This window comes from Aythya fuligula, chromosome 5 (genome assembly GCF_009819795.1).
Source record: "Aythya fuligula isolate bAytFul2 chromosome 5, bAytFul2.pri, whole genome shotgun sequence".
Taxonomy (NCBI): domain Eukaryota; kingdom Metazoa; phylum Chordata; class Aves; order Anseriformes; family Anatidae; genus Aythya; species Aythya fuligula.
Window position 1 is genome coordinate 23,483,853 of NC_045563.1, and position 15,108 is coordinate 23,498,960.

At 41.8% G+C, this 15,108-nt stretch overlaps 1 protein-coding gene across 1 annotated transcript in view; it reads right to left on the minus strand.

The window, feature by feature from the left end:
• BAZ1A (bromodomain adjacent to zinc finger domain 1A) overlaps window positions 1-14,837 on the minus strand; it is a 60,393-nt gene extending 45,556 nt beyond the window's left edge. Inside the window, exons 1-2 of the mRNA XM_032188757.1 lie at window positions 14,671-14,837; window positions 7,323-7,601 (exon numbers count right to left, since the gene is read on the minus strand). Coding sequence (XP_032044648.1) covers window positions 7,323-7,601; window positions 14,671-14,783 — 392 coding nt within the window. The 5' untranslated portion in view covers window positions 14,784-14,837. The remainder of the gene's footprint in view (window positions 1-7,322; window positions 7,602-14,670) is intronic.
• Between the last annotated feature and the right edge of the window lie 271 nt (window positions 14,838-15,108).

The following is a 15,108-nucleotide window of genomic DNA, read 5'->3' on the forward strand; positions in this document are numbered from 1 at the left end:
CAGGATGATCTGCTCCATGATGTGCACTTAAAGCTGTACAGCTACAAAATTGTATTATATTTTTTGAATTCCATATAAACTGCTCTGTAGTCATATTGTTCTGACACTGAGACAGATGTTTGGCGCCTATAAAGGCACAACAGGCAAGAGATACCTACTGGAGCCTGTGGCACAAGGCATGGTTACTCCAGAAGCAAAACTCCATCAGTCTCTCTGAAGAATTATTCTGGGATGTATTTTGAAGAGCAGCTTGACACGACTAGCAGAAAACTTTAGGGTAGGACTGAACCTTGTCATTCCCAGAAGAATGGTAAGGATGTGGCTGACTGAAGGTATACAAAACCAAATTGCATCTTCAGCCTCTGACTACTGCTCCAGGAAATGCAGAGATGACTTAACACTTTGACTCTGCCAAAAGAGGGAACTCTTCCCTTGCCATTACACCTTCCAGCCACGTACTTACCGTGGTGCTTGCTTTTTGTAGCTCTGGCATTCAGTATAATTTATTAATTGCCATTAAATTGAATTCACTTAACTGACAAAAAATAAAAAAAAAACAATCCAACATGAAGAGCTGGGTAGGTGCATTTCATCAGCTACTTTCAGTGGCTCACCAAAGGATCTGATGAGAATTAGGTTTTTTTCTGAACTCAAAGGCATGTACACAAGCCATTATTACTTCAGGAACAAGCAGGTATTTCCACTCAATTCTGCTGAAGCAGTGGAAGAACACAAGGAGAAAGAAAAGCTGCATTCCCGTAGGTAGCTGGCCAGTAACAGGCATCAGAGGATGTCAAGCTTAAAACTTGATCCTGCGGCTATATGCAGCTTCATTTATTCAAAGTTCTTCCCAAATGCTCAGTAAGCTTTTAAGTGAAACGAAGGTTTGCAGTTACGAGATCGATAGGAGACAGACCATTTCTTACTGTCCACCAAGTGTTCTGCACAACAGCTTTTGATCTAGTTGATACTACATGTTGCTGCGATACAAATAATGGTCTGACACTCTACGTCCCCATCTCAAGTCAAAAAATCGAGACCACTCTTGAAGGCCTAGGTGAGTAATAAAGGTACCTCTTGAACATGTTACAATAAATGGACAAAAAATCCCTTTGAATACAGGACATTTATTTCTTAGATGCAAAGCTCTGTTTCAAACTGGGGCAGAGGGAGTTGGGGGGAGGAATACTTTGATGCCTACATTTAATATAAACAACAATAAGTCAGGAGCAAAAGGAAAATCACTTTTTAAAAACAGACCCCTAAATGAAAGTAAAGCTAGTGTTTCAAATACCAGAATCATAAAAGTGTTTTTTCTAATACAGCAACCACTTTGCCTGCCCAACACTTGCTTCACAATATTGCACTGATTAAAAAATAAAAACGAAAAAACAACCAAAACCCATACCTTAAAATTTATACAGTTATATTAGTAGGGAGTATGCACAGAAATGAGAACTAACAGAAACTGGCACCAAAAGTAGTTTTAACACCCTTTTGATAACTTGTAAGAAATGAGTTGCAGGTTCTCTCCCACATATCATCATCTCAGCTTCCATTAGTCAACTACAAATATTTTTATTAGTCAACAAATATAAAGATATTTATATGCCAAAGGACTTAAGGGCAACAGAAAGTGAATTCTTTAAACATGATTTTTCCAGTCCAGAAGTTGAGTGATCCTTAGATGGCAATGCTGGAAATATTCAAACTATATTTGCTTTATGAATAAGCAAGCATATTTGACAGTACTGGAGAGCAGCTATTTCATAATCTTCACATTAACTTCGCTACTGGAACTCAAATTCAGCTTTTGTAATCAAGCAGGAAACTTTCATTGTATGCAGAAGTTTCTAAAACCTTTCCAATACAGAAATGCACTATAACTTTCTGATTCTATAGACATTAACTCCAGTGCCTCTGCATCCAGCCAGCTTTGAAAACTATATATCAAAATAGAAAACATATCAGTGGACTAGAAATTGAATTAAATTCAGGTAGCTCATTACAACCTGAAGGTTTTGGAAAGCACTTTGTCTTTTACTTCTTGGTGGGCTTATCAACTTGTCCCAGCTCTCAGTAGTCAATTATTTATATAACTATGTATAATAGCCAGTTGTCAGGTCAAATGGAAAAGTTAGCAAGTTAGTTATAATCACCTTCTACCATGCTAACCCATATCAAGTAGGCATAGTAATGTTGGCAACATGCTACCGTGCATCCCAGTTAAGACTTACGGAGAAGAAAACAGTATGCAAGTTTTTAACTGCCTGAACGCAGTGGTTAACCCATGATGAACAGGCCCAAAGCATTAGGACATGAGCCAAACAATCAATGAGTTTAAAAATTTTCACTGCAGACAAGGTTGTTCCATGATTATCTACATTTCCTGTAGTTTAGCAGTGGCCAACACCAGATCATTCAGAGCAGAGACTGTGTATCAGCCTATACCTCAATCTTCCTAGCAGAGAACATCTACTAGTTCTGTAAACTGTAGTATTTGTAAAATGAACGCAATCTCTTAAAGCATTCTGGTACGGCTTGCTTACAGACACCAAGCAATTACTCTTCTGCAGTGGTGTCATCTAGTGGTCACATTAAGTGAAAAAATGCATTCCCTTTTTTATATTTTTCACATTCTATATGTTGTTGTGTTTTTTCTTTTTTTTCCCTTCTTATTCACTACCTCTAAGCAACCTACTTAGGTCTGCAGGTGGTCAACTTTTTAATTAGGTTCCTTACTAACTGCTGGACAACAACTGGTTGTCCCTCAACCCCAGCAGGGAAGGGAGGGCATCATCCCCTAAGCTTTTTTTTTTTTTTTGGGGGGGGGGGCAAGGGGGAGGTGTAATCAAAGAGTTCATAAACTAGTCCAACCTCAAATCTCAGATCTTTTTACTGCTCCAGCCAGACCGCAAGCTTACAGATTAGTTAACTAATTATCACGCTGCTCACCTGTTTACCCTAATAAAGAAAGCCATTATTTCTTTTAATACTATTAAATCTCAGAACACTGATGATAAATCACATCTGGTTGTTTACACATGCTTTAAATCTAGTTTTTCCTCTGACAAATTAAAAAAAAAAAAAAAAAAAGCACTGCTGACCTCAAGCAGAAAAAAAACAGGTCCTACAGCTGAGAGAATCACACAAATGTAGGTTTTATTTGGTTGCTATTCTGCCTACTAAGGTATTCGGTGATGTTATTTCAGGTAGGCTTCCCATACCACAGATAACTGACTTCAGATTCTAAAATACTGTAAATCACTTTAACAAATTTTAAGCACTAATAATACAAGACAGTACTAAGACAACAACAGATGAACAGATTGCTGCAAGATATGCCATTTTCTGTGGAAAAACAGAAAAGACAGACTAGTACATATGGGTCTTAAGCTCCAGTTCTGATGTGCAATAGGAAGCAATTCCAGTGACGTGATCAACGTTTATCCTTCTGCTTCAATAGTGTGAGCTAAAACATTAACTGCTTATTTTAAATCTTAAGGGACAATGGTTAACGCGAAATATTACTGTTACCCTTCCCTCTCAATAAAATAGAGAATTTCCATGTCGTTATCAATAAAATTATTTCCATAAACAGTAATTTGACATTTTAAGTTAACAGTGTTTAGCGACAGCTGTTTTCAATGCATTGGCAACTCAAAAAACTTGCACTTAATTTGAAAATTTGAGTCTATATGATATTTTCTGACTGGTATTTCAAAAAAAAGTATTTTAGGAAAGGAATAGTAGGAAAATGTTACACAACTCCTACAGTTCTTTACCTTTGAATCTGAGCACCTCCTTTTTAAAGCATGGCACAGCTGCCACTTTGGAGGAAAGTCAGCCCACGTTTCACCAGGAAAGCTGAACACATACTAGCCATTTTTAATCTATACGTCATCATTTAAAGAGTTAAAGAGCAAAGAGAATTGCCTCCTTGTGGCTTCTACCAGACTACCAAGTTGCACGCATCACTTACACTGACTGCCTGACCACACCACACCATTAGACTCGGGGCATGGGGCTCTCTCTGCTATTTATTGTTCTGGTCAATAAGGACTGTTAAGGCACCAGACATACCAAAATAACAGGAAGGACAAAATATCTAACAAACTCCCCAAGTTCCTCCTACCAGACCTCAGCAACAAGGCAGAAGCAGACAAATTCAAAATGGAGCAGTGCAACAGAAGGCTAGAAACTGTAAGAGCCTGAAAGGGACCAGAAATGTCACTGGGGCACGAGATTCTCTAAGAACCAGAACACGCAGGTAGAAGACAAAAAACACAAATCTCCAAAGTTGCTTTCTGCCTACCTTCTGGACAAAGCACCTGTCTTCTTACCCTTCCAGATCACCTGTCCATTCCTTACAGTCCTATAGACTGCTTCTTGTACTCAAAATAAAAAATATGTACATTAAGCCAAAACACTAACTCTTCTCATCTTTGGGTTCCCGTCCATTAATTTTGTTCAACATCTAGAAAATCACATCAAAGTAATCCATCCTACAAGAATATTAAACGTGCAAAGTTAAGAATTATAAAATATTAATACTTAAATTGCTTTAGCAGCCGTTATTTACCCTTGGTTACATGAGCATCATGGTATTAGTTTCACATTAAATGATGCATGGAGCTCAGGTAATAAACAATCTTTGTGTAGAAAGAGTCATACCTAAATGCAGTGTAACAGTTTACAACACTATGAAAAATGAGTTCTCACGATCTGCCCAACTCTGTTGGTCTGATGCTACTTCACTGTAGATGGACTGTGACCATTTTTGTGAGAAACTATCACAAAAATGCAGCTAGTCACAACAAACACACCAATCAGTGCTGAACAGCAGTGCTATTTACGAGTAGTGAGTTGGTATACTTAAGCCCCAACACAGTCCTTCAAAATACAGGTCAAAGTCAACTGCTAACTGGGCAGAAGAATAACTACGTCTCACCTCCTCCCACTTTGTATTCTTTAATTATTTATCTCCAAACATAAAAATCCCTCTGCAGTACCATGTTATTTGCACTGTTTCCTGAATTTAGTATTAAAGACCTGAAGTAGCTCCCTACTATACATTTGGCTAGAATATCCGTGGCATACAGTCAGCTATAGATAATTTTTCATTCTTCATTTCAACAGAAACACTTCACACTCGTGCAGTTTAAAGCATACAATTTCTAGCAGGTTAGTTTTTGATGGAAATAGATTTCATCTGAATCTCCAGTATTTTGAATGATTATCTAGCCTAAGCCAAAGGCTGAAGAAATCTAGCTTAGGCCTTATTAATAGATTGTTCTGTGAAACTAGAACATAAACACAATGTTGTTAGATATGCATCTCCACACAATTTTGAATAACCAAGGAGACTGAATAGAAAGGCTGCTAGAAAAAATAAAGATAGCTTTATCTTCATGAGATAGACTGATATCACAACTTTATCTGAACAGAATTAAGCCCAGATGGTAAGTAGAAGCCATTTTGTTAGGACAAACTTAAAACATGATTCATGATGGTGCGCAAGGAAAAGTGAAACAGATTCTGAATTTCGTAAGATGAATAAACAAGAAAGATTTGTATTTATGGCACATAATCCTACTTTTCACGTAAGTTTTAAAAAGCAAAAGATACACAGGCATATTTTAGCTAAGAGTTTAGAAAAGCAATTAAAGATGAGAAAGTTGTTCTTAGAAAAAAAGTTTGATATTCTGAAGTACTCTTTTCATTAATAGTTTGGAAATTGACAGTATCTTCAAAGATGGGAAACAAAGGCATTGTATTATGGTATTGAAAACTAACAGCTGAGCTACACTTATATTTCTTAATATTCAGGTTCCTGGTAAAATAAAATCTTATTCACAAAGCAAAATTAGTACAGTGCTAAGGGTGACATGGGTTTATTCACTATACAAGCATAAGATGAGAAAGATAGAAACAGACTTTGGATTTAGGTTTTCTATACTGGAAGCAACAACTCTATCAAAGGTGTTCTTGTCTAGGTTTTGCAGACTGAGACTGGTTGAAAGGAATAGAACAGGGAAGAAATGGAAAGATCTTATATTAAGTCCCATCCCATCAAGTACGTACCCATACAAATTTCCTTACAAATTATCTCCTGCAACACAGATTTCTCTTCCCGATGTAGTACAAGATTTGCCTTTAACAAGATCTGGATCAGCCACTAAGAAAACCCATACTGAACAGAGACACTCTCCGATGACCACACTGAATCAGCCCACTCCTACCACCCAGTATGTACAAGGTTATTATGAAGCCCATATTGCCCAGGTTGTGCCCTGTCCGCTCTGCACTGTAAACTGGCATCTTCCTCCTGGCCAAACAAGAACAGATGAACCCACAAAGGCTTTAATACACATTCTGCAGGTATTTCCAAGTTAAGCATGTTTAAGTCTTTCCATTTTATATCTCAGTTACAAGAAACTGCAGACTCATTTAGACTAAACAAAGACCTTTTCTAATCCTCTCCCAGAAGTTGCTTAAAGAAAGACTCAGGCTAGCTAGGTGTTGTAAGACGACTTACTTATACTACAGAGCATATGTACTGATGATATGAAAAAGCATCTGAAGCTCTTCCAAATTTTATCAGTTTAAGATAACAATAAAAATGCTTACAATATATAAATCGGTGCAAGTATAGCATTAACCCTGAGGGAAGCAGAATTGCAGATAATCTCCTACTACAAATATTTTACAGTTAATTCGTAACTTTTCTGAGAATATACTTCCAATTTTAGTTACCACCTAGAAATCAAAAACCCAACTCTAATCAATTCTTTAAGTTTGCTATAGTTTAGCCACTCTGGGTACACAGTGCACCACTTGATTAATTGTATCTGGATGATTTCATCAAAACTTCCATATGAATTCTAACTCATAGCTTCCCCTAGTTCCTAATTAGATCTCAGTCTAGGAGCAGCCCACCTTTTTTTCCACAGATGAGCCGAGAGACTGCCATTCCTTTGCAAATCCACCACCAGGACTGAAAGATTGCTGCGTCAAGACCCAAGAGAACCCTCCTGCCTCCACAGCTACTTCTATGCTGAGGAATGAGAAACCAAGCCCAGCAATACAATTCTACTCTTAATTAAAACAGTTAGGAGCAGTAACAGTATCGCTAACTTAAGTATCACACCTGATCTCTGTTATGTTTTATGAAGTTTATTTTCCTGGTTTTTGGTTTAAAAATACACATACAGAAAAGGGTGCACACCAACCCAAATGAAACACATATTATATATATATATATATATATATATATATATATATATATATATATATATATAAGTACACACACACACACTTACCTTGCACCATTATTTCTAACTACTTCCACCATTTCACCAACAAAATACCGGTCCTTGACATAAGCAAAGATTTCATCACAGATCTCATGAAGTCGTGAGCGATGGGTAAGGGTGGCCAAGTAGAGAACTGGAATGATGAGTGCCTCTGGAAAACTCTGTAGATTATGTCTGGCTTTCTTCTCTGATTCCAGTGCTTCCTGATATGTGAGTCCTGGTTTACCTGTGACAGCACAACTCCATACAAGGCTGTTACACAGGATGGTGCGTTCAAAAAAGTCACTGAAAAGAAGGGGAAGAGGGGAGAGAGAGAAAGAAAATAATTACATTCTAACATCATGTTCAGCATGGTCACAATTAACACAGCAGCAACTTTTTCTTTCGAGCTTGAAGTTCAAAGACAGCTCTACTCCTCTACACGTTGCAGACACAACCAAAGGTTATTTATCACTTCTTAAGCCATGGCTGGGTAAATTGTTACTGTAAAACCAAGGTCTGCTCGCACTACAGAGTGCAGGCAGAGAGCATCAAGACCTACAAGTGCTGTAAACACACTCACATGAAGTAGCCTTACACACAAGAATAATCACACAGTTTAATGTGTCATAGCCTTGTTGCATCCCCTGCATTTCCTCACATATTTGCAGGAGGAGGGTCTAAAGTTGTATAAACACAGAACAACCTTAAGATCACACAAACATGTTGAAACTTGAGTAAGTTTCAGATTTGGAGTGCCCCAGCTCACAAATGAAAAGATGGAGTGCTAAAAAAAAAAAAAAAAAAAAAAAATTAATGTCAAGTACTTCTCTAAATAGTTTTTATTCCTTCACTGTTTGTACTGCTCTTAGAAAAAGCATTGAACTGTTTTTTCCCATACTGATTCTTCTCCTCCTTTGTTCCATCAGCAAATATTGATTCTCTTCCTTCCCTGTATTTCCAATTAATGCTAAAATTACAGCGTTGCTATTGCTTACTTACTGGTTATTACACTGGGATCGAGAAAGAAGGGCTTTCATTAGTCAATAGCTGTCAATTTTTGACAAGTATCAGAAACACAGTGATTTGTTAAAACACTGTCTAGATGATATAGATAAGGTAGCCACTCAGAGAACCACGTTAATACATATCACATACTACAAATCAGTGATCTGACAGCAGAACAACATTTCAGTGGCCCCACTGTAGGCATTTATTTGCCTTTTCCAACTCTTAACAGACTAGTATTTGTAGGTATGCAACATGACAAATTTGGGGGTTTTTGCCTTGTATCGGTCTAACATAGCTGTTTCGAGGCAGACACAATACCTACAGAGGGTTGCATGCTACTTGAGACCCTTACACTGAAGTTTAATTTCTTTAAGAAAAGTTACACAGTGCAGTGTTGCCATTTTTATAGGGATGGAACTGCTCAAATCATTTCTCCTAACGGGGTTAAAGAGCTGTACAGTTCACACTTCAAGTTTATTGCAGGCTCCCTGCAAACTGAAGCCAACAAATGTGCACCAGTTACACCGATGGTAACACACAGTGCAGCTGGACAGACGCAGCAATAACCATTTGGAAATGAACATGGAAATTCCAGATTAAGGACAATAGAGGGTCCTGGGTCAGATAATCCTTTCTGTGCGAGCACAGGATTCCTCTGAGTGAGAGAAAGATGCTTTAGGAAGAACATCAGCTGTGACAAGAAGGGAATTAGGACAGAAGAGGAAATACACATTCTGTGAATAATATCTAACAACTACAAAGTTACAGAATTTTTGTATCATTTGTGTCTAACTCATACATCTGACAACACCTGTTATAATGAGTAACTTCAATTTGCCTACTCTAAACAAGAAATGGAGAACAAATGAGAGAGAAGGAGATTAATTGTTCTTCAAAGGAGATGGATTGTTCTTCAATACATGAAGAACGGCTGGCTGGCAGTCAGTCTGTCTGTGGATAGGACAGAACACTGCCTGTTTGCTGCTGTCAACCAGATTGGATCCAAACAGGTATTAACACAAAATAAACAAATGAGTAGCAATAAAGCACGGAACAGTTACTGAAACATTTAAAAAAAAAATGGTTAGATAAGGAGGAATTGACAGATTTTTAAGAAAAGGTAATGAAATAAACAGCACACAATTCCTTCAGGTCTATTTCTGCCCTGCATTTTACTACCTCTATATGAAATTTGTGATACCTTGAAGTAGCCTTGCTGACTTCAGTGGATGAAGTTATATATTTACTAAAGTCTTCATACTGCTGTCTCTCTACATACACTTCTGTTTCTCACTTACCAAAGAGGTACCCAATAATTACCTTCAGCCAGGAAGCACAAAAGCAATCTAAGACTTATTCAAAAACCCATCAGCACATAGTTTTCAGAAATTACTGAGGAAAAGAGAGCGTGCACACAGAGGCAGGGAGAGCCGGAGGCTGACGGTGCCTTTAAGGGCTGCTCTCTGCGAGGGGACACCGCGCACTCGGGCTATTTAAAGCAGCAACATTGAACTTCTTTAAAAAAAAAAAAAAAAAAATCCACACACAAGAAAAAAAAACACCTTCTGAAGTCTCTTTTCCCATGATTACCTCAAGCACAAAATTCTAAGATTACTTGAACTGAAACATATTTGAGGAAAACATTTTTCCATTTGCATACAATGCTTTGTGTATCTAGTTTCATTGCAGCTCATTTCCTCTTTTGTTTTGTGTGGATTTTTCCCCCCGTAAAGTCAGAGGGAAGAAAAAATTTGTACCAAAAAAAAAATTTGCTTTCAGTTTTGAAGGCGTTATTTGTCTGTAGCTAGTCATTACACAGAGCACATCAAAACCATCTGTGGCTTAGTCTGTTAACACAGTTTTATTGCAATGTTTTAATGATCTCACTTTAACTCAGTTTGAGAGAGAGGAAGAAAAAAAAGAAATCACAACAGCACGGCAGCAGATTTTATTTGTAGCACTCCTCCTTTCCCTGTCTCTGTGGTACGTTTCGGTTATCACAAGAAGATTTCCAGAGCGTGCACACACAGCAGCTACCAAAACAACAGCCCAGCAGCAGTGCTGTACTTTCTCCTCCCGGAAAGAGCAGCCGTACACTTGATCATATTCCACGCTAGATTCAAATTCACAAAAGCAAGTGCATCTGCTGCCACGTCATACCTAAAGCCTTATCAACATCCTTATCTAGGGATTACAGCCTGTGGGGCTTTCTCACTGCTCCAAGACCCGTGCAACTGCCTACAACATGGTTCTCACGAGACACGAGGGCTCGTGCAAGCGCTCAAAGCTCATCCACGAGGCCCCATCAGGCCCAAGGTGCCCATGTTGCACCCTGCTGCAGGCCACTGAGTAATTAATGCTGACTTCTCAGCTGGGCATCTTTTTTACATGTATGTTATAGAGAGAGTTTGCCACGCAAGGTAAGTTAAACTGCAAAGCGATCAGCAATCATTGAGCAGTTTAGTGCCGCTGCTTGGTAAGTATTTGACACGAGGCAGTTCATTAGGAGAAGGAAATAATTGTGGAAATAGATTACTTGCAGTTTATATCCATTGCAAGTGCAGTCAGCAGAGAAAAAGAAAGAAATCAATCAATCAAGCCTAGCAGCAATAGGTAGCTTGTGCTTGAACTAACCCAGTATTGCCACTGAGTCTAAGTTCTACTGTATTTTTAGTATTTCAAGCACGTGCTTGTTACAAACCATTTACTTTCATTCATTTCTATTTACTTTTTTAAGCATGTATTAAAAACAAGTCAGGAGAGGGCTTGTTCTCATTTAAACAGAAGAACTATAGTCTGGAGAATGTAAAAACGGAGAAAGTTATGTGAGATCTAAGAGAGAGTAAAAACAAAATCTATTTAATGGCTAATTTGTAAACAATATAATTTTTAATCATGAAGCCCTTTAAATCTAACATGTAATCTATATAGGCTATGGTATCAGGATATTCACAAAAGAACTTTACCATCCAGTACGTGGCAAACAGGGGTGTTAATGTACTCTACCTGTTTCCAGAAGTGGCCAACACTACATACAACAAAGTAACATACCAAATAAAATGTAAGAAAAAGACACTTACTCCTTAAGGCTTACAGATTAATTACACACTAAGAAACATACGTCCAATTTATGGGCTTATCTTCAACAAAATAGAAAAGTCCACCTAATTAAACTAAGGATACTTTAAAAAGACTTTTAAAGAGACCTCTTTCTTACTTTTACTTATAATCCCACAGGCCAATCTACAAGTAACATTTTAGTAGGTTTTGAAGATACAAAACTCCTTCCACCCATTAAGTCCCTATGTTTTAGAATGAGAAACATTCCTTCCGCTGTCTCTCTACTACTTTACTCTCTTAGCTCTATGAAATCCTCTCTTTAAATCAATGGCCTCTTAAATGGGAAAAAATAAGTGAGGCTGTCTTCATGAGCAACACTTCCCATAGTTTCCAAAGCGAGGTGAAAAAGACTGGCAACTACATCCCACTGTTTTAACGTGCGCCCCCTTACTTGCTTTTCCATCTACTACGCTTCCAGCTCGAGACACTCTTTTGTTGATTTATCCCCTGATCCACCCCCAATCAGGATGGCAATTAAGCATTAAAAACATCAGTTCCCTTAGCTCCTCGTAAGTACAACTGAACTTTGCTACCTCACTGTGCCCCCTTTTAAAGGATTACAAAATTATGTGATAGTATTTCAGATCAGAAAGGAAATGCATTCTTAACAGGAAAGTCACTTTACGAAACACTAGTCTTGCCAAATTCTCCTTGCATTAGTATGAGTTTTTATGGAGAGAAGAATACAATGTGTGATTCGTACTCATCTCTGCTAGTGCTGCTGTGAGCATGAAAGAAGCTTTTCAATGTTCTAAATTTGTACTCTTAAAAAAACAGCTTAAGTGCTAGTGGTTTGTAGTAATTAAAAGCATACATATGTATTTGAGGAGGTGGGGGTGAATTCAGGTTACCATGCGTATCGATACAGCCTGTTTGATCTAGTCAGATTATGCAATCTTTAAATTTCCCCCTTCAAAAAAAAAAAAAAAAAATCCAGTTACTATGGCAAAAGTAGATGCAGAAAGGACTGATGTGGACAACAGTTTTCTTTCATGAAAGAACTAATACAGTTTTTTAAAAGTGGGCCCTCCCTATCATTAACCTAATTGCCCTTGTTTAGACAAAGAAAAGGGAAGTGCTCTCAGAGGACAGTAGCTATTTGAAGCATCGCTTTGCAAGTAGGAAGAGCTGCAACCAGGAGGACGGAACAGCATCTGTAAAACTTGCCAAAAGGTGACCCAACGTTCTTCAACAGATTAGATTATTGCAGGTTGTTTGTGGTGTAAACAAATACAGTTGTGCCAAAAGAACATGCCACGTAAAAAACACTAAGCTTGTCAATCAAAGCACCAATTTGATCCAAGGTAGAGAAGTGCCGAATACCAGGGAAAATATAAAAGTGAAAGAGAAAAAAACAAGCAGGGATGAAATTTCTGTGGGAAAGGCAACGGTATTTTCCCAAACACCATATCCTAGCCCTGACCTCTGAGCTAACCACCCACTGCCATTTGTAGGGATAGCCTGTGTGAACACAAGCCTAAATTCATCCCTTAATTCACGAAGTTGGGTTACATACGGAATTTGGTCTTTCATGCTTTTTCTTAATGGCAACATCCTCGCAGTGTAAATAAGTCTGATTTAAAAAAAGATACCTTTCATGCTAAAATTTACTCAAAACTATATATACCTGAAGCACATTTCAGAGGTGTCAACAAACACAAGAGTCATCTAATTACGTGATAATAATAATTGTAACCAGAAAAGCAGCTTTCAAAATATTAGGAGCTGGGGGAGGGGGCCTCCATTCCTACAGAAACAGGAGGCTGTCAGCTCTCGCTTGTTACCTCCTCACACGCCCTATAATGAAAACACTCGGCAGAAAATTCCCAACGAAACATTCAACGCCCCTCTCCCCCCACACACACAGCGCATTGCCCAGGAAACAGCGAGGCATTACCCTCCGGAGTTACCTAATCCAACTTCTTCACGATTTTATTAGGTGAAGTGTATTTGAGTCGGAAAAACAAGCCTAAACATGAAAAAGATCTAGGTGTGCTCTCATTCCATATGCTGCGAATGAAAAGTATTTCAGATACAAATCTCATTAGTCTACACATCTTTTTTTTTTTTTTATTATTATTATTATATATATCAAATGAGCTTGGATTTGGGGGATTTTGTAGGCGGGGACGGTGCTGGATGAGGCTGCGGGTCCGGAGACACGCACGCAGCAGCCTTAGCGAGCCGTCCCAGTACTTTCCGTCCATTGTTCTCGCAGGCACTCAAGTCCCTGACACTAACTTAGGGACTACCCCTGCCTTCCCTCCACCGCGCCGCCTTAACGGCGCTTGCACAATCTCCACCGGGCTTTTTCACCGAATGGGGAAAAAAAAAAATAAATAAATAAATAAATAAAAAGAGGGGGCCGTGACGGGACAGGTGTCCCTCCCGGGGCCAGCTTCCCGCCCCGGGCGCTCCCCGCGCTGTGAGGGCGCCGGGCCGGGCTCTGCGCCCCGCGGACAGGTGCAGGTGCAGCGCCCCGCGGCCCTCCCGGCCCGGCCGAGCCCCTTCCAGCCGGGCCGGGCAGCGGCTCCCGGGCCCGCGGAGGGCGGAGCGAGGGCGGCCATGGGCGGCGCGGCGGCTCTGACACCCCGGCCCGGCCCGGCGGGGGGTGCGGGGGGGAGGCCGCCGGGTACGAGGGGTTCAGCGCGGCGGCCGGGGGCCGGCCGGGAGCTCCCCCAGCGATGGTGGCCGCCGGGCCCCGCACGCAGGGGCGGCCGCCGCCGTTGTGCGGCCCGGGCCCGGCCCGGCGGCCGTTGGCGGCGCGTCCCGGCCTAGCCACATGCGGCGGGGCCGGGGCAAGGGCCGGGGCCGGGGCTCGCAGCGCCCGCCGCAACTTTCACTTCCCCGCGGGGGTGCGCGGCAGCCGGCGCCCCCTGCCCCGAGGCGGCGGCAGCAGCAGCAGCAGGAGGAGGAGGAGGAGGAGGGGGCCGGCGGGATCCCCCCGCCAGCAGGGGAAGGCGGGCAGGGATTCCCCCTGCCCAGGCCGGGAGATCCGCCCTCTCCCCCCACCCCTCGGTGGGGCACGGGCTCGGCGCCAGCCTCTCCCCCCCCCCCCCTCCCCGAGCCGCCGCCGCCGCCTCCCCTCCGCCCCGCCGGGCTCCCCGCGGCGCTGCCGGGGAATCCCCCGGCCGCCTCCCCCCGCCTCCCCGCCCAGGTGTCAGCCGTTGGGGGCTGCAACCGCTCCTGCCCCGCGGAAAGGCCGTGGGGGGGTGGTGGTGGGGGGGGGGTGTCCGCGGCTTACTCGTAGTCCCTGAAGATCTCGTTGGTGACCCTGCAGTGGAAGACGCGCTCGTCCGGCCGCAGGTCGGCGGGGGGCTTCTCCCTCACGAAGGGCTTGCGGTGCAGCAGCGGCATCGCCCCGCTCCGTCGTCTCCTTCCTGCCCCGGGACCCGCTTCGAACCGGAGAGGAGGAGGGGGGGGGAAGAAGAAGAAGAAGAAAAAAAAAAAAAAAGAAAAAAAACAGACGGAGGGAAGGCGGGCAGTGAGTGCGGGCGGGCGGCGGCGCCCCCGGCCCGGGGAGGAGGGAGCGGGCCCGGCGTGTCCCTCCCCCCGGGGGGGCCGGGGAAGGAGCGGCGGAGCGCGGCGGGCTCGGGCGGCGGCAGCCTTTTGTGTGCCTGACACGCCGCTGCCTGCCTGGGACTGCGCGGGGAGCGAGCGGCGGCTCCTTCCTCCCCCGCCT